General features: G+C 42.6%; 1 protein-coding gene across 2 annotated transcripts; it reads right to left on the bottom strand.

Moving 5' to 3' along the window:
- Positions 1-24: 24 nt before the first annotated feature.
- nup133 (nucleoporin 133) lies at positions 25-19,932 on the bottom strand. Of its 2 annotated transcripts, XR_009796591.1 has the most exons (27): positions 19,670-19,932; positions 19,020-19,135; positions 18,580-18,683; positions 18,093-18,326; positions 16,733-16,903; positions 16,309-16,464; positions 15,860-15,930; positions 15,629-15,776; positions 13,465-13,615; positions 13,237-13,391; positions 11,979-12,070; positions 10,807-10,970; positions 10,424-10,518; positions 9,353-9,577; positions 8,760-8,882; positions 8,328-8,427; positions 7,845-8,096; positions 6,536-6,669; positions 6,074-6,232; positions 5,861-5,996; positions 4,719-4,837; positions 3,561-3,641; positions 3,402-3,466; positions 2,355-2,443; positions 1,420-1,552; positions 289-1,319; positions 25-164 (listed from the first exon to the last, which is right to left on the bottom strand). XR_009796591.1 is itself a non-coding variant. In XM_061831154.1 (25 exons), exons 1-25 carry the CDS (start codon positions 19,786-19,788, stop codon positions 1,416-1,418), a joined length of 3,396 nt encoding a protein of 1,131 aa, XP_061687138.1. In that variant the 5' UTR covers positions 19,789-19,932; the 3' UTR covers positions 1,348-1,415. The 2 variants fall into 2 exon arrangements, 1 of the variants encoding a protein (XP_061687138.1); XM_061831154.1 differs by lacking the exons at positions 25-164; positions 289-1,319 and having other exon boundaries at positions 1,348-1,552.
- Positions 19,933-20,172: the final 240 nt, after the last annotated feature.

Consider the following 20,172-nt stretch of genomic DNA (forward strand, 5'->3'; position numbering starts at 1 on the left):
ACTCACGCAGAACTTCCTCTCGGGAAGGAGTTCGGGGTCTCTTCCGAACCGCTTGAGTGACGTCAATCCCGCTATACAAACGACATCGGCTCCGTCCAGACCCCCCTGAGATGCAGGAGCAGCTGCAGCTAGCACGAGCGGAGCCAACCACTTCCGGTTTGGACCTTCAAAGTAATATGGAAAAAAAAAAGAAAAGGATGTTGGCGGGACAGATGGTGGTGGACTTTGCAAAAATGATGGAAATGGCTGTTGTGAAGACTTTTTTTTCTAGAAGAGGGTGGAACGTACGGTGGCCTACAAGAGCAGAGGTAGAAGCACGCAGGTGGATTCCATTTTGTTCAGGCGATGAAATCTGTAGGAGGCTACTGACTGTAAGGTAGGGGAGGGCAAAGTGTAGCTCAACAGCACAGGATGGTGGTGGGTAGGAAGATTAAGAAGGCAAGAGGAAAGGGAAGAAGGAGACTTGGTGGCGGAACCCCAATTTACAGGAAGCCAAACAAGGAAAGAGGTTAGTGAAGAAGAAGTGGGACACTGAGAGGACTGTGGAGAGGCGAAACGAGTACATTGAGATGCGATGTAGGGCAAAGGCCAAACAAGAGGGATAAGACGACATGCACACCAGGTTAGACGCGAAAGGAATCTCGACAGGTTGGCCAGGCAGAGCGATAGAGATGTGCAGCCGGTTAGGGTGATTAAGGACAGAGATGAAAAGGTGTTGACTTGTGTGTCCCAGTAGGAAGCTGGATGGATGGAAAGAATACTTTGAGGTGTTGACAAAAGACAGAAAGAAGCGTAGAAGAGGGAAGTGTGTCGGACTAGGAAGTGGCAATGATTAGTGAGGGGGAAATTTGGCACAGAAGATGAAAAATGGAAAGACATGACGGTGTGGAAGCATCGAGAAGTGGCCGTGGAGTTTTTGACCAGCTTGTTCAGCAGAAATCTAGCGGGTGAGAAGACGCCTGAGCTGCGGGAACGATAGAGCTCGTGCACGTGACGTCACCGTTTTCACGGCGCCATATTGCAGGTCAAACGGAGCCGCTCGACACTGTGGGAGACATTGAACCGGCGCAGCATATTCAGAACACCCGAGACCTGTTGTACTGTTGGTTTGCCACAACAGACGAGACAGATATTCAAAGAGGTGATTTTATAGAATACCAGTTGAAAGAGTACCCAGAGAAGAACAGCGTTATTGTGAAATTACGTTAGAATAATACAGAAAGTGTACGAAGGCAGCGGAAAAGTGAGTGATGAGGTGTGACTGAAAAATTTAAGGTGGAGGTCGGACTGCTTAACTTTGGCCTGTTTGACAAATGTCGCTGTTGAAGCAAGAAAGGACACAAGATACAAATGAAAGTGTGTATATTTATTTTGTGGAAGGAAAAAAAACCCCAAAAGAATCTTGGGCCGAACGCTCACATCTGCGCCTGCACGTAATGTTCGTCATTGGCTCGCAACACAAACTCAAAGTATGGGTTGGACTTGAGAGCGCTCAGTTCATCCAGCTCCAGCAGCTCCTTGACCTCCGGCAGGTACGTCTGCAGCCTGACACCTGCGACGTCACAAAGGAGATCACCCTACACTGCAGTACTTTACATTTGTGAACAACAACAATGTAGCCATAAATTTCTTGTGAAAGCCCGCACATGTCATTTCTTCACATCTTTATTTGCAAGTATTTTATTTCATTTAGAAGTTAAAAAAAAAAAAAAAATTGTCAATTGTAAATATATTTATTTTTCATGAGTAAAAATGTAATTTAGTCATTTAAGAAAATGTTTCATCTATTTTTTAGGAACATTTTTGAGTCAAGATTTTTTTTTGTCTCAATGGTACCCAAAAATATTTATGCATTTTTGTCTGTTTTTAAACAATTCTTTCAATAATTAAAAAAAAAAAAACTTTGACAACTTAGATTTTTATCTACAGCATAATGTTTTTTATTTGTATGCCAGCAATTTAAAAAATATATACATATATGAATAAATGTCTTTTTGATCAATATTTTAAAATAATGTAAAATTTGAATTTTTTTAATGGATACAGTATTTGTATTTTCTAAGAGGAAAAAAAAGTACATTTAGTCAACTTTCATTTTTATCATTTTGTTAATTTATCAAATTGAGTCATGATATTTGTTGCGACAATATCATAAGGCAATATTTTTTTAAAAACACTAATAGCACTACAATACAGTAATTACAAAATAATGAATGACTATTATGCATCACAATGTTGATTTTTTTTTTTTTTTCGAATAAAAGGACGTCTTGCACGTCTCACAACCGAGACGAGGAAATAAAGACTATATAAAAAATATACAGTACTACTAATATTATCATGGTGTGTGTAACCTTCGTCGGCGAGCTTGACGAGGATCTTGACAAAGATGCTGTCCTTGGCGGCCTCAATCGGGTCATCGTTCCCGTCGGCAGAACACAAACTGGAAGAGGAACGGAAAAGAGCTCAACGTCAGCAGCCCGGTGAGGCTTTTCTGAGGTTCAGACAAAGCTGAAAATGTTTCAAAACTCCCACGTTCTGGTGGTCTTTCGACGTGATCATCAAAATGAGATGCTCAGAAGGCTCAAGCGAACCCCGCCCTCATTTAAACGTCACAATTCTGTCCGAAACTAATAATAATAAACATCCTGGTATTTTCCTATCAAAGACACAAGGTTTCATTTTATCCCACATGTCATCATTTACATTGATTTCCAGTTGGAAAATTTGTGGGAATTTTTTTTTTCTTCCTACAAAAAGTGTCAAAAAATTCTAAATCCTTATCTGATTTGTACAAACTAAGTCTCATTTTATTTTATTCATGTATCCATCCTCTATCTAAAGATATCCCATATTTTGCTATAAAAGGGATTCTGAAAGCTTTTATAACAACCCTAAATTTTCATTCAAAATATATGCAAAAAAGTAATTCATTGTATACTTTATACTTTCATTTGGATTTTTCATGAATATATTTAGTGTATAAACATTTTACATTGGACAAAATATTTAATATACATTTTGTTTGATTGTTTAAGATTTCATTTTTTACTTTTTGCGACAATTTAAAATGTTAATTTAAAAAAATACTATGTACATTTTTTATTTTACAATTTTTTTAAATAAAAAGTTCACTTGGATTTTTCCCGGGAAATATATATAAAAAAATGTTTGTGCAAAAAAAGTAAGCAATATATGCACTATTTATTCTTTATGCAATATGCATAAAAAGCTAAATGATCACTGTACATTAGTTACATTTGTATGGATATTTTATGTAGCTATAATGTATGAAATATATTTTTAATGTGCTAATTTCAATAAATACTAATTCATATAATATCCACATACACTTACACGTGTATTTCGATGACAAATAAAATAAATTCGCTGCCACTTACCCATCTCTCCTGAGAACCTTTCCAAGGATTTGGCACTTGAGCAAGTGGACGTCGACGTTCTCTTCCTGCTCAAACGGGAAAACGCACAGGCACAAAATGGAAACGTGTCAAATGTGTCCATCCGAAGGGGGCCCGTGCGCAACGGGGGCAGGAAGTGACCTCGCGGATGTAGTGGAGGAGATCCAGCGCCTTCTTGAAGTCGTACTCGTTGGCCCCGCGGTTGTCGTCGCAAATGTAAAGCTGCGCACAAGCACACAGGTCGACATACAGCTCCCCGCTGGAACGAAGACTATCGCGAATGATACAACTTGTCATGTCATTATCCAAGCCGCTTATCCTCACAAGGGTTACGGGAAAGCCGGCGCCTATCCCAGTTAGCTTCGGGCGAAAGGCGGACTACACCCTGAACTGGTCGCCAGCCAGTCGCAGGGCAGATCTCGACACCATCATTGAGCGGGAATTGATCCCACACTGCCCGCACCAAAGGCAGGCGTGTGTACCACTACACCACATCAGTGACTCTCACTGAAACGACTGATACAACTTTCCCAATTCAAAAAAAAAAAAAAAGACTTTTTACGATTTTTGTGAGCATATTTGGCATATACAGTGAACTCCCACCCAATCGAGGTTCATCTATAGAAGAATTTGGGGGAAAATTATCCTTATTACCCCCCCCCTTTTTTTTTTTTTGCTCGGGACAAAGCAATAAGTGTAGTACTTTGGCACCATGGAACAAAGTTGTGAATTGTGGATCTTTTTTCAGGAAAAAGGAATTGGTGTCAAGGAAGTATACTGAAGTGAGTTTATGAGTTTGATTTAGACCAAAATAGTGCTTTGACACCATATTGTCCATTGAACTACTCAAACAATCGTTCTGCAACTAAGTTGACAAAGTGGATACTAGTACATGGATAAGGTGGAGATATAAGATGAAGTGGCCTCACAGTTCTGAGGTCCCGGGTTCAATCCCGGACCCGCCTGTGTGGAGTTTGCATGTTCTCCCCGTGCCTGTGTGGGTTTTCTCTAGGCTCTCCGGTTTCCTCCCACATCCCAAAAACAAGCAACATTAATTGGACATTACAAATATCCGCCCAGGTGGGATTGTGAGTGCGGCTGTTTGTCTCTATAAGCCCTGCAATTGGCTGGCAACCAGTTCATGGTGTACCCCGCCTCCTGCCCGTTGACAGCTGGGATAGGCTCCAGAACTCCCTGCAACCCTCGTGAGGATAAGCGGTAAATAAAATGGATGGACGTGTGTTGCCCGTTTTCTGTCACCAGTCTATGACGTCAACTAGCAACGTGGTGCCCTCCTACCTGGATCAGCTGGTGAGCGCTGAGCAGCGGCATCGTGTCGGGGTTCAGCTGTTTGTCCTCCAGAAGTTGCCTGGGCAACGTCTGCTGGTGCAGCAGGAAGCGCTCCTGCTCCGCAATTTCTGGAGGGGGGGAAATGGCACACGTGCGTCTAACTTAAAAAAAAAAAAAAACCTTTGTGGACAAAATAACAAAAAAAAAAAAAAAACGGTAAAAAACTGAAGAATTTATTCACTGAATTAATTGAATGCACTTCTCAGAATGATTTTTTGTGTGGAAAATCTTTTAAGCGAGGAAAAAAAATCTTTTGTGTGTGGGGGAAAATATTTCTGTGTGGATTTTTTTCTTGTTGAAAATATTGTGTGATGATTTTTTTTTTTGGTGTGCTTAAACTTATTCTGTGGGCGTGGAGAGGCATTGTATGGATTTCTAATTATTTATTTATTTTAAAAAAATATCTTTAGAGGTGAAAGACTTAAAAAAAAAAAAAAAATTTGTGGGGGGAACGTTTGCAATTTTTTTGAGTAAGTGGATGTCGACGCCATGATACATTTTTGGGATGAGGTCAATTTTGTAGAAAAATACAATTCAATTGAAAAATGTATTTTTTATAAAAAAAATTATAGCGATGAAAAACATCTTTTTTGTGGAAAAACTTTTATAAGAAAAAAAAAACTATTGTGGTAAAATGTTTTTGTGGTGGAATAAAGAAATGTTTTTTTTGTGGGAAAGCATATTTTATGCTGCATCCTTCATTCAAAGCTAATCTTGAATGACGCCCTGTCCGTCAACTAACCAGCGTTGCGTCATACGACATCAATCTCATGAGAGATGAAGATCAGCTTTAATGGTCATGTATGTAACAACACACAAGGAATTTGTCGTCTCGGGCAGTCGGTGCCACCCTGGCACGTAATGTATATTAATATCTGCAGATCGCTACGGATGTGTTTTGCCAGACGGACATCGGTTGCACTGACCGCCCAGTCAGAGAACGGAAAAATACCGACGTCAATGTGTGCCAGCTTGCTGGCCCTGTGAGGACAGATTTGAAAGGCAATTCATTTTTGAATCTGATAAAAAAACAAAAACATTTTAGGCGATAGATATGAGGCAACATCTCAGGTGGCTTTTTGCGGTTTTACCGTCGACTTGCTTGCCCAGCTCGCCTTGCGGAAGATCGGACGCCAGCGCTGATAGCTTGCTGAGAGCGAGGAGAGTCTTCTTCTTAGTGAAGTAACGCGTTTCCATGTTGGCCTGTTTGGACAGGGTCCTGTGGGCCTGGACGCAAACCCGGGAGGGACGTGAAAGGAAGCACGGACAGCGTGCTCGACATCGAGGGGGACGGCAGGACGTACAGTCTGGTAGTCGTCCACGAGTATGTCGTGGAGCCAGCTGAGGTGTTGATGCGCCTGCAGGAATCCGGCCAGCTGCTGGTGCTGAGCGGCCGGCTGGGACAGAAGCTTTCCTCTCTTGCCTTTCTCCATGTACCAGCGAAACAAGAAGTCCGCAAAGTTCTGCAAGCCAGGGGGAGACGCGTGCTGCTTTCAAAACTAAATCCCTAAACCGAGATAGTTCTTTTGTCTGACTTGATTTTGTCGAGACAGGTTCTGTTTAAGTGATTTCTTGATTGAACAGTTCTGGAGTTAATCAGGCTTGGATGTGATCAGTAAAAATTAACCAATATTGTGATTAGCTACAATTAAATCATTATTTAACCTTTTCACACAGTTCGAGGTAAATTTGCGTGGTTTTTTTTCTTTTCCTGAACACAGCAGTTTAGCTAAAATGTGCTAACAAAGGTGGCGACCGAGGGCTACCTGGTCTGCAAACTTGCTCATGTAGTGCTGCAAGCGGCTTTGGTTGTCAGTCAGCTCGCACATTTGGACCAGAATATCAAAGTCGCAGTACTTCTCAGCCAGCGCCGCCACCCACTGGTACTGACCCAGCTCCACTGAAACAACAATCATCGCATATTTTGCTAAGGCTTCAGGAGATGGCCAGAAAAAAAAACAAAAAAAAAAAAAAAACAGAAATGACAGAAAATCAGAATCCCGATTTTACAGAAAGAAGCACATTCTATTCGCAGTTCTGAGGTTGAACGTTCGAATCCGGTCTCTGGGAAGTCTTTGCGAAATGGGAATTTTCTGCACTTTATGTCTATCACTTGCTAACATGGGAGCACCCAGCATTCTATTTTTAGCACAGTCTTAATGGCAGCGATTTTAAGAGTTTAAGGAAATTTGCCTGACTGATGTTACCAAGTGATTATTTGCTGAAAATCTGCGAGCATAGACTTTGCAATATTTATGAAAAAGTCAGATGACTTTGAGTCAAGACAGCTCTTTTAATGGTTTCAGCCTCTGAACTATTTTCTCTACAGTTCTTTTGGTCAACTGTCTCACATTCTGACATGCTAAAAGATTTTCCCAAGTGGCTTCAGATGTAGCAGTCATTTAATCATTTTGTTGATTTCCGATTACATTTAACCCGATGGATTGAATTTCCTCATAAAAATAAGCACGTTCATTGCATTCATCTTTTTAGGAGTTCTGAAGCCACCTGATTCGGGTGGGGGGGGCAAGGAGGGAGCTTGTCAACAACAGCAAACAAAGTGTGAGTATTTTTTAAGTTCCGACTAATTATTTCAGAAAAGTGTAAGTGTCTAGCCCTGACTACCTCTTGGTTAAAATTACAATGCCTTTGTAGAGCTAATACTCATTTTGGAGTTTAGTTTTTTTCAACTTACGTTCTCCACTTTTGATGATGAGGTCTTTAATGGGCGCGACAGCATTCACGACATTGGAGAGTTTCCATCTTAATTTATTCAAAACATCATCAACTTTCTCAGAATTCCCACTTTGTAACACACCTATCAGGTCTCCATAAATTACTGGTGGCATTCCTATTTATGTGCCTTTTCTTAATAGACAAAGGTTACAATTAGTGGCAAAAAGCTGCAACCCCACACATATCAGTCAGATTTGGAGATAAGATTCCTCATGGTGAAGGAGGGGCCCTTTGCAACTTAGTCGAAGGGCCCCTCAGAGATAAGTGAAAGATAGAGAGTCGTCAAGTCGATTAATCTGTTCATAATACTGCATAGAGCATCTGTTTTATTCTACTCACATAATGGTGCCAGTAGTTCAGATCTCCTTTGACTGTACTCCATTTCCAGGCTGCTGTAGCGCTCTTGGTCCTGCTGCTTCTTCAAGGAGTTGAGCTGGGCCACATAGCCTGCCAGGTAGAAGTCCAACAACGCCACCAGCTGCTCACACAACTTGCTGCGGAGTTCGGAATCAGCGTGGGGGTACATGGAGCGCAAGATGAGCTCGTGCTGGCGGGAGATGACCGTGCGAATTCCGCCCGGACCCCCCACCGCTACGGAAGGAGGAACAACAGTGGCACGATTAGGAACACTAGGCATATTAATTAATGCATCAATAACTTCTTTCCATGTTCAATTGGCAATTAGAAAGCAAACTGTGAAAAACATTTGTTTTCCAATTTCACAAAAAATATTGTTCTATCAATCCCATAAGACAGCATCTTCATATTGTTCTCATTTTCAATATTATTTTGAAAGCGCTAGACCCAACTGGGCGGACTCACCTGTCCACGGGATGTACTCTGGGTTCGGGGCGGCATGATCAGACGCTCTGTACATGGATGCTTGGCTCTCTCTGTATTGAGTGGAACCATAAAGCATGTCCTGCAAAAATAAAAACCACACATACACTCAGATGAGGAAATTTGGAAGCAGTCGAAACAGAATAAAGGTGCACAATTGACCAACAACTAATTGATTAACTACATTTTTTGATCATTCACTAAAGTGGCCCAGCTAGTTGTGGCGAATAGGGACCAGGCCAGACTGAACAGCAAAAATTTTAAAATGTGAAAATTTACAAATGTTCGCAACCTTAGCACCCGTCAAGTGTGACTTATACAGCCAAGTAAATATTTTGTTACCCGTCCATTTCCAAAATTCTGTCTGGGAACGACCCATTCTCAATTTTGAGCAGTTGTGATATCGACGCTCACCTTGATGATGGTGTTGACGGTCAGAACCACCTCAGCCCATTGCACTGAGTCCACCGGGTTCTCTCTCAAGCTCCTCTCCTCCTCCTCCAGAAGACAATCAAAGATGGTGGAGATCTGTGAAACCTGTGACACAGAGAATATTCAATTACCCCGGGATATACAGTTTAGGCCCACCTGCTACAGGAGAAAATCCTCGCGACCATATACTAAAATATTCCTCCCCACACACTTCAAACACATTTTAAACTCACTACTGTTCCAAAGTCTCATCGTACTCTATATCTACCGTGTAAGTTTGGAAGGAACGAAGACCCACTTCCACAGTTCTCTAAATGAGGTGAAGAGTGTTTGCTGAATATGTTTATTCCAAATTCGAATTAAACAACATATTTTCAAAATACAAATTGGTCAATCAATTGATATGATAAAAAAGGTGTGGTATCTTAATGCTAACATACAATAGCAAACACTATAGACTGGCTAACAGAAATGAGCATGGATTTTATAGTAATCATAAATCTCCACATGGTGCAATAAGACTGTAAACAGCAAGTCCAAACCACTTCTGAACATCTGAATAATTCCTCTCTCACCTCCCGGAAGAAGACATCGGCTCCGGTGAGGCTGGGTGGCACCGGAGTGTTATTCCGGCTCAGCGCGGTGCCGATGGCCCGGTTGACCAACTCGCCGTGCTTGCTGTGATGGTTCTTCAACACCATGGCCGCCTGCAGCTTCTCGGCATGCTCGCAGAGCAGCAGTGGCGTGGCCATGGGGGACAAGCGCACACAAATGTGGCCCAGACGCTCCAGGAGACCCACCTGCCCGGGAAATACACACAAAAACCACTTTGAGAACAAAGTCTAAAATAACAACCTGGTCAAGAATTAAATTTAAGAACCCAGTGAACCCCTTCTACACTAAGCTGGTGGCAGTGCTGGTTCAGTGCTATAGAGCCAAAATTAACTGTGGTTCCAGTTGGAAGGAACCAGTCAAGATCCAAGTCAACTACTAGCAAGTAAAGAAATAGATTAAAAAAAAAAAAAAAATCCAAAACGATATTAATACACACACATCCATTTTACAAGCCACTTATCCTCAGCCAGTGAAGATTAAAAAAAATAAAAATAATCGAACCCCCATCAAGAGCTGTCAGAAATCTGGACAGGAATCAGTCAAGAACAAAATTAAGGAAAAAAATATTAAAAACAAAATCAAGAACCAGTCAACATTAAGTTAAAAAAAAAAAAAAAAAACAAGTGAAGAACCAGGTGAAGAACTAAGTCAGAGAATCAGATAAATTAGTTAAGAACCAGGAAAAAAAAGGGGGGGGGGGATCAAGAACCAGGTTGAGAAACTTAAAACAAATGAATTGTAAATGGAATGCACTTACGTGGCGGTTAAATGACAGCACGATCAGAGCTTTACAGATGCTCACACATTCACCTGTACACACGCTCATTTACAGTATACGCCGACTGGCGGCTGCTGCCAGGCCCACTGGGAGGAAAAATAGCGTTCACTGTCTTGCCCAAGGACATTTTGGCACTTCACCGGACCTCCAGCTTTACTAACTTGAGTCACAGCCGCACCGAATCGACACTGTCACCGGCTTAGTGTGAAAGGAGTCCAGAAAAGCGAGAGAACCTGAGGCGGTCTTGGTTTACCTGCAGGAGGAAGTCCATGAAGCAGGTGTGGGCCTTCATTTTGTCCTCCAGCTGGTAGAGGATGATGAGGGACGTCAGTGGGAATCCAGCACTTTCTGGAAGAAGAGAAAATAAAAATGATTTTATACCCTATACAGTGCTACCTTGACTGCTGAGATACATTTACTTACTGTAAGTTAGAAAACCTTTGACACACACAAGACCATTTATGATAAATGATATCAATCTGTGCCAGCATCACTTCCTTTTATAAACCCATTTGATCCATTTGCTACCTTGACTCACAAGTGTAAAATCAATATCCTGCAATTCACGGTGGGATTGCTATGAATAATGAAAATCTGTGAGCACATATGACGCCTCCCCCAAAAGTCCGTCCTCACCGTCAGGCACAGACTCGGCCCAGCGGGGGTCGGAGGCCGGGTAGTCATCCAGCAGTTCCAGGTTAATCTGGGTCACTATGGCATCCAGCTCGCCGCACTCGACTGCAACATCACCGGTCGGGAAGAGCTCGTCGGTGAGCGCCTGAGCGCCCAGGAGGTCGTTGCTGAGGTGGAGCAAGAAGATGACGATGAAACTTACATATACTACACTCGTGTTATCTTCACACATTTGCATTTGGCAACACATTTGGGACAAGGAAGCACACCATTTCCCCGCGGCTCGTGAAAGCCTCTTGCCTACGATGAGGACTGTCCGTCAACAATGACACCACGACCAAGCACACCAGCGTGGTAAGGATGGGGGGAAAAAAAAGTGAAACTTGCAAACATTTTGGAAAAAAAAATTATCATGACTTTGTACTATAGTGGGCATTTTAAGCAGTGAACAAACCAACTGTAATTTCCGGCCTATATGCCGCGACTTTTTTCCGCACGCTTTCAACCCTGCGGTTTATGCGGTGATGCGGCTAATTTGTGCATTTTTTCTAATGGCCGCAAGGGGGCACTCGAGCAAAAAAAAAAACGTAAGATGGAGACCGGTGGAATATACGTGCCAAGGAAGTGACTTTTACCGGTCCGACCCTGTTAGCGCTGTGCTACTGTGTTACTGCCGTGTCTTAGTGATTTTTACCAGCATGTTTTTTTTTTAACTGGCCCTGTTAGCGCGGCGCCAGCACTAACCGTCTTTCTTTGTAAATATCTCGTGTTTCAATGTGGGCACTTGCGGCTTTTACACGGCTGCGGCGTATGTATGTACCAAATGGTATTTCCTTAACAAATGTACTAGGTGAGGCTCGTAACCAGGTGCGCTCTGTAGGCCGGGAATTACGGTACAAGCAAAAAATTTGTACTGTACAGTAATATGGGTGCATATGGCATAAAAAAAAGTGCTCCAAGTGTTTTATAGGATGACCCCCAGGGCGCCACCCATATTAGTCTGTTCTATCAAGGTTCTCTTGTACAGTTAATCTATCAAGTGTAATTGAGTGGTTGGTGTGTGGAACAGTCATGAGATGAGTCTTTGGAAAAGAACATATATCATATTCACAGGCAACAGAAGACTCCATTAAAATAAAAAAAGGTAAAAAAAAAATGCATTCTGGAACTTGTACCGACAGAACTGCAAGAATGCTGCCTTCAGGAGCTTCGGTTTGTCCTCTTGCAATACCGGCTCAGTTCGGCTGGGCTGCTCCATCATGGACACCTTCAACGGGAAGACCGTTAGGTAAATACATTTTTTTAAAAAGTGGAAAAGTATGGGGAAAACCGGTATTGGCCCCAATAACACAAATGTAACCCAAGTGAACGTAAAATTCGGTTTCTGATTATTTTGTTCATGAAGGAAAAGAAAAACTTATTCAACGTTATAACCCTGTGTGAAAAAGTAATGCGCCCCCAAACCTAATAACTGGTTGTGCCATCCTCAAGGTGCAACGCAGCCCAAGACCATCGCACTACTATCACCATATTTTATTCTAGGTAGGATGTTCTTGTAAATGTAACGAGATACACACACTTTTCCAAAAAGATCAACTTTCATCTCGTCAGTCCATATAATATTCTCCCAAAATTCTTGGGAATGATTCTGATGGGGTTTTTTGCCTTGGAACTCTGCCATGGTTGACATTTTTGCCCAGTCTCACCCTTAATATTGTGTGATTAACAACCCCCCAAAATGCTTATTTGCTGTTTATCCCCACTTATTTAGATTTTTTTTGGGGTTCATTTATTTAAATTGAGTATTATAATGACCCTCAATTATCGAATGGGCTGCGAATACCAAATTTCGATGTCTCTCAGAGGGCCATTATGACTTTGGAACAAAAATATTTAATCATCTCATCATATTTACATCAATTTATGAACTAGTTTTGGAATCAGAAATCAAGGGTCATGTGTTTTTCCAACTATTCACAGTTAGTAACACAAAAATGCTTACAATCAACTTTATCATTTATGATATATGACAATTTGAAATTTTGGTACAAATTTTTATAAGAATCATGGAAATTGACACTAGATTTGGCTTCGCGGGCCACATAAAATCATGTGGCGGGCCAGAACCGACCCCCAGGCCTTGAGTTTGACACCCGTGTTCCAAGTGATCCATCCTTTTTCCGAGCCGCTTATCCTCACAATGGTTGCGGGAGTGCTGGAGCCTATCTCAGCTATCAACGGGCAGGAGGCAGGATACACCCTGAACTGGTTGCCAGCCAATCGCAGGGCACATACTGACACTAAGTGACATTGGAAAATTTCCCATGGCACACCTGAATGTCTCTCAAGCCACACCAACGTGGCACAGGACAGCGGGGCGGGGGAGTGGGGTGGGCAAATCACTGATAGAGATGTAGTGTGCAAGCTACTTACTTCCGATGCTGCTGCCAGAGACGAGCACAAGGAGTCCTCCACAGTCTCGGGCAGGATTGAGGCGCTCTCCCGGGCCACCACGGCTACCAGCCCGCTGTTCTGTGAGAAGAATACGGGCAGGTTGGCGCAGCAGCCGCCACCGCGCACGCCATCACCTGACGAGGACACACACTCTAATCACTTCCAAAAACAATCAGCAAGAGTTTGCAGTCTCGTCGAGGAGCTGACCGGGCGATTTGAAGGGGATCTTCTCGTCGGGAAGGCCGGCCCTGCCGCTTCCCGTGGAGCAGGCGAAGACGAGTTCCTCGTTGTAGAGGAAGGCGGTGGTACCGGGGGAAGGCGGCAGCAGAAGACGTGTGGCGTGCAGCTCAGACTCGCTCTGAGAAAAACACCATCCCACTGTCTCATGAGTGTCTGTATGTAATCTATCACAGGCATCACCAATAATAGAAAATCCCCCCCACCCCCAAACAATATTTACTGTTGATTTTCTGACTGAAATGGAACTAAAATGGAATTAAAATGAATTGGGGGGGGGGGGGATTCTTTACATTTTTTTGGGTGGGAAGCTAATGAGCAAAATGGGTATTTCATACCAAAAGGACAGACGTCATGTCTTTTCAGAAATGGCTTCTTGAGACTCTTTTATGGGTCTACTAATGATAGACAGACCTACCAAATTTCATGTTTCTGGGGGAAAAAAAAAAATTCTTTCAAAAATCCTGGAGGGTGGGAACTAGACATAATTGCCGTTTTAAACCAGAATGTTTGACTTCCTGTGTCTGTTGGGTGAGATTAGGACTAGGACTTTTTTGCTGGTCTACACGTAATAGCCATCTATTACATTTCACGTGAAGTAAAATGTGCTTGAGGGTTGAATTGTTTTAAAAATTCTGGAGGGATGCCACTGAGCCAAAATGGCCACTTCATCCCAAACTGGCCACTTCATCCCAAAAAGGGCATACATTCTATGTCTTTTTATGCATGGCTATTTGAGACTTTTTGTGGCGCTACACGTGGTATAGAGCTCGTGCACCTATGTCACCGAAATCACGTGACTGCCCATATTGCCCGTCAAGCAAAGCATTGTTCAATTCTAAGTCGGTTGGAAATGACGCGAAAATACGTCTCGCAGAGTTTTGTCCGATTGTTAAACATTTAGAAGGTGATAAACGAAGGTACGAGGAAAAATGAGAGACACTTGGCATAAAGGACCCATATTTAATAACGAAATCTATGTTTTTGCAGATAAGAAAGTGAACTGTTAACCCGCTTCTGCTCGTCTTGGACAACTGGATCTATGCATGTATCTGGTGAGGAAGTCGTCGAGATTTACACGGAAGAGTTTGAAAGCGTGGAAAAGTCTGAACGCATACAAATCTCTTCTCAATCAAGAATAAATCCCACATAGTGATGGACCGACTCAGATTTTTTAAATACAAATACCAATATTTAAATAAATGACTCCTGGTTTTACACAAACTCTCATTCATTAACTATGATGGGGGGGGGGACACGGGTTGACGGAAAGCGTGTTGTGGCCACACGTTAAACCCCTCCGTGACACACTTTTTTTTTTTTAAATATGTATTGTTCTCAATTGATTCCAATGGATATTTAAAAAAAGAAAATTAACCGCTGGGATAGGGTTCAGCCCCCATACACGGGAGCGTGTCGCAGCCACAAGTTAACCTACGTAAACCTCTCTGTGACCGACGGTTTATTTTCTTTTTTTAAATATGTATTGGACTCATTTGAGAACAATGCATATTTGAAAAAACAAGTATGTTGGGGAGACTTTAACGTGCGGCCACAACACACTTTAGTGTACGTTGGAGATGACTGCCTGTCGTATTTTTTTTTTTATGCATTGTTCTCAAAAGAGCCAACTTGGCATTATAAATACTTCTTGGGAATTTAAGATTGAGAAAAATAATTCCTATCTGAAATTAAGTGATCACTACACAGGTGTGTGCATATTTTGGTTGGGCACCATCCATCACGTTCAATTGCTGATATCCATCGATCTTTTCTGATCTTTTCAGCTGGTATTCTATAGAATAACCTCTTTGAATATCTGTCTCGTCTGTTGTAACAACCAACAGCACAACAAGTCTTGGGCATTGTGTATATTCTGCTCCGGTTCAATGCCCCCCACACTGTCCAGCAGCTCTTTTTGACCGGCAATATGGCGCCGTGAAAATGGTGACGTCACGTGCACGAGCTCAATACATGCCTATAAAATTCATGTTGCAAAGTTAAACTGTTTTTGAGAGCTGTGTTTAAAAAAAAAAAAAAATTACAATTTATACTCTCACATACACCCGCTCGCTTCCCTCAAAGAGTGGCAGATGGTTGCAACCGTGACATCCAGGTGCTTGGGAGGACTCACCAGGAAGGAGGGGTTGTAGTTGGTGACTTCCACGGTAAACTGGTTAGAGATGGCAGTGCCGAGGTCCTCCAGAGTGACCAGGCAGAAGTACACCAGGCAGGGCGTGTCTGAAGGATGCCACGCAGCAGCCAGGACTACCACCCCGGCCCTGGAAGCACAAGGCTCGGTTTGAATACAGAAAAAGAAAAAAAAAAAAAAAACAAAAAAGACAAAAAAAAAACAAAAACTCACTGGCTGAGCTTCAAGTCAAGAAAAGTCACATTGACGCCTTCACGCATCTCCTCGTAGTTGGTGTCCGAGCCCTGGTAGAGGTACCAAATCATCACAAAATAAGATGCATCTTCTTCTGAGCACATTTTCCATCAGATACTCTACCTATACTCAGTGTTGCCTTGAGAGACAAGTTTAATTTGTACAGTGATCACGCTCACAACAGAAAACGCATATCTGAAGTCACCATTCCCCATTGAAATAAATGGCAAGGTCAGGTCTTTTTAATCAGCGAAAGTCCTCATAATACAATACATACAGTAATGATAAATATAATGTAAAGAATTCAACTATTCTGGTCAGCTTTTGCATAAATTTAAAGGACGTTCTACAGCTCCTCGCCACTCCACTCCTGGAAAAATTCACAATCCAACGCGGCCACAGCTTCTGACCGTCTCCTGCTTACTGACCCAAATGGCATCCGCGATGCTCTCCGTCAGAGCTCGCTGGGCGTCCCAGCTGACCGTCTGCTCCTCCGAGCTCACGTCCACTTCCCATTTGCTAAGGCGAGAGTTGGTCAGTGCGTAGAGGCAGCTGGTTTCGCCGACCCACAGCACACTGTTGAGCTGCGCCAGAAGTAAAACCAAAAAAAGGCAGCCGGCAAACGTCACATCTTTGTATTTTGTACCACGGCTAGGCAATGTGGATTTAAAATCAAATCCATTTTTCCCCCTATTAAAATGTATGTTCCGATTGTAATTGATTTTTCTCCCAGCAAATAATGAATTATTGATTTTTTCCCCCCTTCTGGGATTTCCTTTGAAACCTTTTTTTTTGTTGTATTTCTTGACAGTTCATGTGATAGTAGAAACGTTGAAAGATGAAAGCACTCACCATGTCGTTGGCAGGCGGCGACAGGATGCCGAACAGGCTGGACACCCTGCGCCCGATGCCGGACAACACGCCCTGGCCCTGTTGCAGCGCTCGGTACTGAAGCCTCCCGGAACCGTCGGCTCCGACGCGCAACATGCGACTCTTAACTGAGGAAACCACGAAGCTACCACCCTGACGAGAGGAGAGAACAGGAAGTGGATCAATTTCATTCCATTAAGTGGTTAACTACAGAGAAAAAACAAACAAAAAACCTACTACTACTATTAAAATTACTCATGAATTAGTAACAAAACACTAATAATTATAATATATATTTTCTTAACGCATTATTGTTAATTAGCAGCATGGTGGTTCAGCTGGTAATGCGTTGGCCTCACAGTTCTGAGTACCTGGGTTCGAACCCGGCCCTGCCTGTGTGGAGTTTGCATGCTCTCCCCGTGCCTGCGTGGGTTTTCTCCGGGCACTCCCGTTTCTTCCCACATCCCCGCAAAAATTAAAACATTAATTGGACACTCTAAATTGCCCCTAGGTGGGATTGTGAGTGCGTCTGTTTGTCTCTGTGCCCTGCGATTGGCTGGCAACCAGTTCAGGGTGTACCCCGCCTCCTGCCCGTTGACAGCTGGGATAGGCTCCAGCACTCCCCGCGACCCTTGTGAGGATAAGCGGCTAAGAAAATGGATGGAGTCATTATTAATTACAGATTAATATTTATGATCATTTGAATAGTTATGACTCGTAAAAAAAAAAGTTTGAATATGTTACTTTTTCTTACAAATTATAAATATTTTCCTATTTTTATTTGTGGATTTGGACAAGAAAGTGAACCAGCTCACATACTCGCTGTGGGGCGGGCATCAGCTACTTCTGCATTTTTTGCTGTTCACAGGAGCAATCGATCCATATCCCAGAAGAATTCACCTATTCCCGTTTTTATTATCATTTTTTTAACCTACAGAGGGAATAAAACATCTCCAGACGCCTGCTACAATACCAGGTTTTTAGAATTCTATGAGCTATGAAACTTTTCTACCATTAATATGACTTATAACATCTACAACTCAATTGAGATTTATTTCCTAATCTTTTCCAGAGAGGAACTAAAATAAGTGGGATAGCCTGATTGCAAAAGTGTGCACACCCACTTGGAACTGGGGATGTGGCTCCGTTCAGAATCAACCAATCACATTCAAATTCGGTTCAAATCAGAGTTAGGATACATCTGAACCCATTTAAAGTGCCTCTGATTAACTCCATTGTGCATATTCAACTATTTGTTTATGCCACCCTCCATTTTTTGGCTGCAAAATTGCTTTCTACTACCAATGAACCAGAATAACTGTGGTAACAAGTTGTGGCTTACAGTGACGGCCACTACAAAGGAACAGAGGTCTCCCAGGTCTAGGTCGGCCTCGACGTAGTTGCCCTCCTGAGACAAGCTGGGCCACAACCGAGCGGTACCCTCAGCCGCCACGGCCAACACGGTCACGGCCTGCACAGGCGCCGCGTCCAGCGGGCCGGCTGACGTCACGGCCACGTGCTCGGCCGTATAGTCGTACTGGCTGTTGGGGAGCTGAAGCTCCTTGCACGCGCAGAGCTGCAATGACAAACTTGTGTCAATCTGAACCCAAACAGTTGAGTTCAAACGCAAATGAAATCTTAAGACTTATATGCTGTGAGCATGCAAAGTAGGAATGAGTGAACTTTTGTGCTCGAAGGCCAAATTGAGTTTTTAAAATAGACACATGGTGAGGCTTATAACCAGGTGCGCTCTGTACGCTGGGAATTACGGTATATATAAAAAAGGAAGCCATCACAATAATTGGAAATGGAAAAAAATGCAGGTGCACCTTGGCCACGGCTGTCTGGCAGATCTTCCAGACGATGAGCCTGTCTCCGCTAACCATCCAGGCCCACCCGCTCTCGCTCACCTTCACCGAGATCTGCTCCTCAGCTGGAGAAGGACACGCGACATCATTCAAGCCAGAGATGGAAATCATTCGCATAATAAATTCTCAAGTTTGAACTGTAACCCTTTTTAAGCAAGTCAATTGAAGTCTGAATTTCATTTCAAGCAAGTCATTACATAAATAACTTTTCAAGCACACTACCTTGAAAATGCAGATTTTCAAAACTAAACATGGAAGACTTGTAAAGTAAGGAAGTTCAAGTGGAGTCTTCTGCAAGATTTAGCCAAGCAAGTCCTAAAATTGGCGATTTAAATCTTATTCACGCCAAGTGATTCATTCGGATCCGCCACCGCTGACATAAACACACACAGGCACTTTACCCTTGAGTCCGGCCAGCGCCTCCATCACTTTGACAGGCAGCGAAGAGCCGAACGTTTGGACGTCATAATTGAGGCCGCCGAAGGGCGGGTGGCTCTGCTCACGGGTGGGCGTCGGTCTGTTTTCAAAACAAACAAACACTTTTTTCAGTGATGATGGAGAATATTTTACAAAAAACCTGCAAGTGCCAAACCGAGAACATGCAGAGTAATTGTTGTACTTTCCAGTATAGACAAGGATTTGATGCTATCTAAAGAGAAAGAGCCCCCCCCCCCCCCAAACACACACACACCCGAAAAAATGCCAATTGGTAAATTGTTCAGCCAATGACTGGGGACCGATTCCACAGAAAAGCAACCAAATAGGTAAATCCGTGAAGCGTGACCTAAGAATAACAAACTGTGTATATAACAACATCTATTTATTTTTAAATAAGAGGTTTTGGTGTATTTTCTTTGTTCGTCATGGTCATTTTGAATGCATTTTTTAATACTAAAACATTCTGTTAGCATTCTCCGGGGTCGCCTGTTTTTTTTTTTTTATTTTTTTCATTCCAATAAAATAAAACAACATATATACATGAATGAATCATTTTTAAAAATTTCAAAAAGAAAATCCCCCATTAAGAGCGAAGCAACAAATTTGTCATTACCTCGCCGACAAAGGTGTCCTCCGCGGCGTGAGCAGCAGGCTGCTGTTGGATGTTCTCCCGCCGGGGGTTCTGTGCTGCTGCCGGCGGGCCGAACTCGGGCCGGCACGCGGAGAAAACATGAGTTAGCCTCTACTCTGTCCCGTGAAGCTCAATAATCAACAGAAGATTGTGAACTATGTCAGAGGTTCCTTTCCGTAAAGTTTTTCTACCAAATAGCGCGCGGTGTAGTCGCTTAGAAATTACGTCATTCTTCTTTGCGTCGTGTTTTAATGTTGACAAGCAAACAATATTCGGAGATATTACTGCCATCTACTGGTATGGAGTGTAGCTCAGGTTTTGCGACTTAGAGCAAGAAAAAAATCAAAATTACAGAAATAATAATCTTAATTTAACACAAATAAAATATCTTCCCATACTGTATGTCCTAGTAATAATGGTCCTCATATTACTACTACCCAGACTTTTTGGTCTTAAAACAAACAAACAATTTCATAACTTCTACT

The sequence above is a fragment of the Syngnathoides biaculeatus genome, chromosome 9 (assembly GCF_019802595.1).
Source record: "Syngnathoides biaculeatus isolate LvHL_M chromosome 9, ASM1980259v1, whole genome shotgun sequence".
Lineage (NCBI taxonomy): Eukaryota > Metazoa > Chordata > Actinopteri > Syngnathiformes > Syngnathidae > Syngnathoides > Syngnathoides biaculeatus.

What these genes read in the sequence shown, in the direction of transcription:
- nup133 (XM_061831154.1), bottom strand. Translation starts at nt 19,788, where the DNA reads ATGTTTTCTCCGCGTGCCGGCCCGAGTTCGGCCCGCCGGCAGCAGCAC. An exon ending in CCTTTGTAGTGGCCGTCACT is followed by an intron (nt 16,904 to 18,092) that starts GTAAGCCACAAC and finishes TCCTCTCGTCAG; the next exon opens with GGTGGTAGCTTCGTGGTTTC. An exon ending in CCGATGTCTTCTTCCGGGAG is followed by an intron (nt 8,883 to 9,352) that starts GTGAGAGAGGAA and finishes TCTGTGTCACAG; the next exon opens with GTTTCACAGATCTCCACCAT.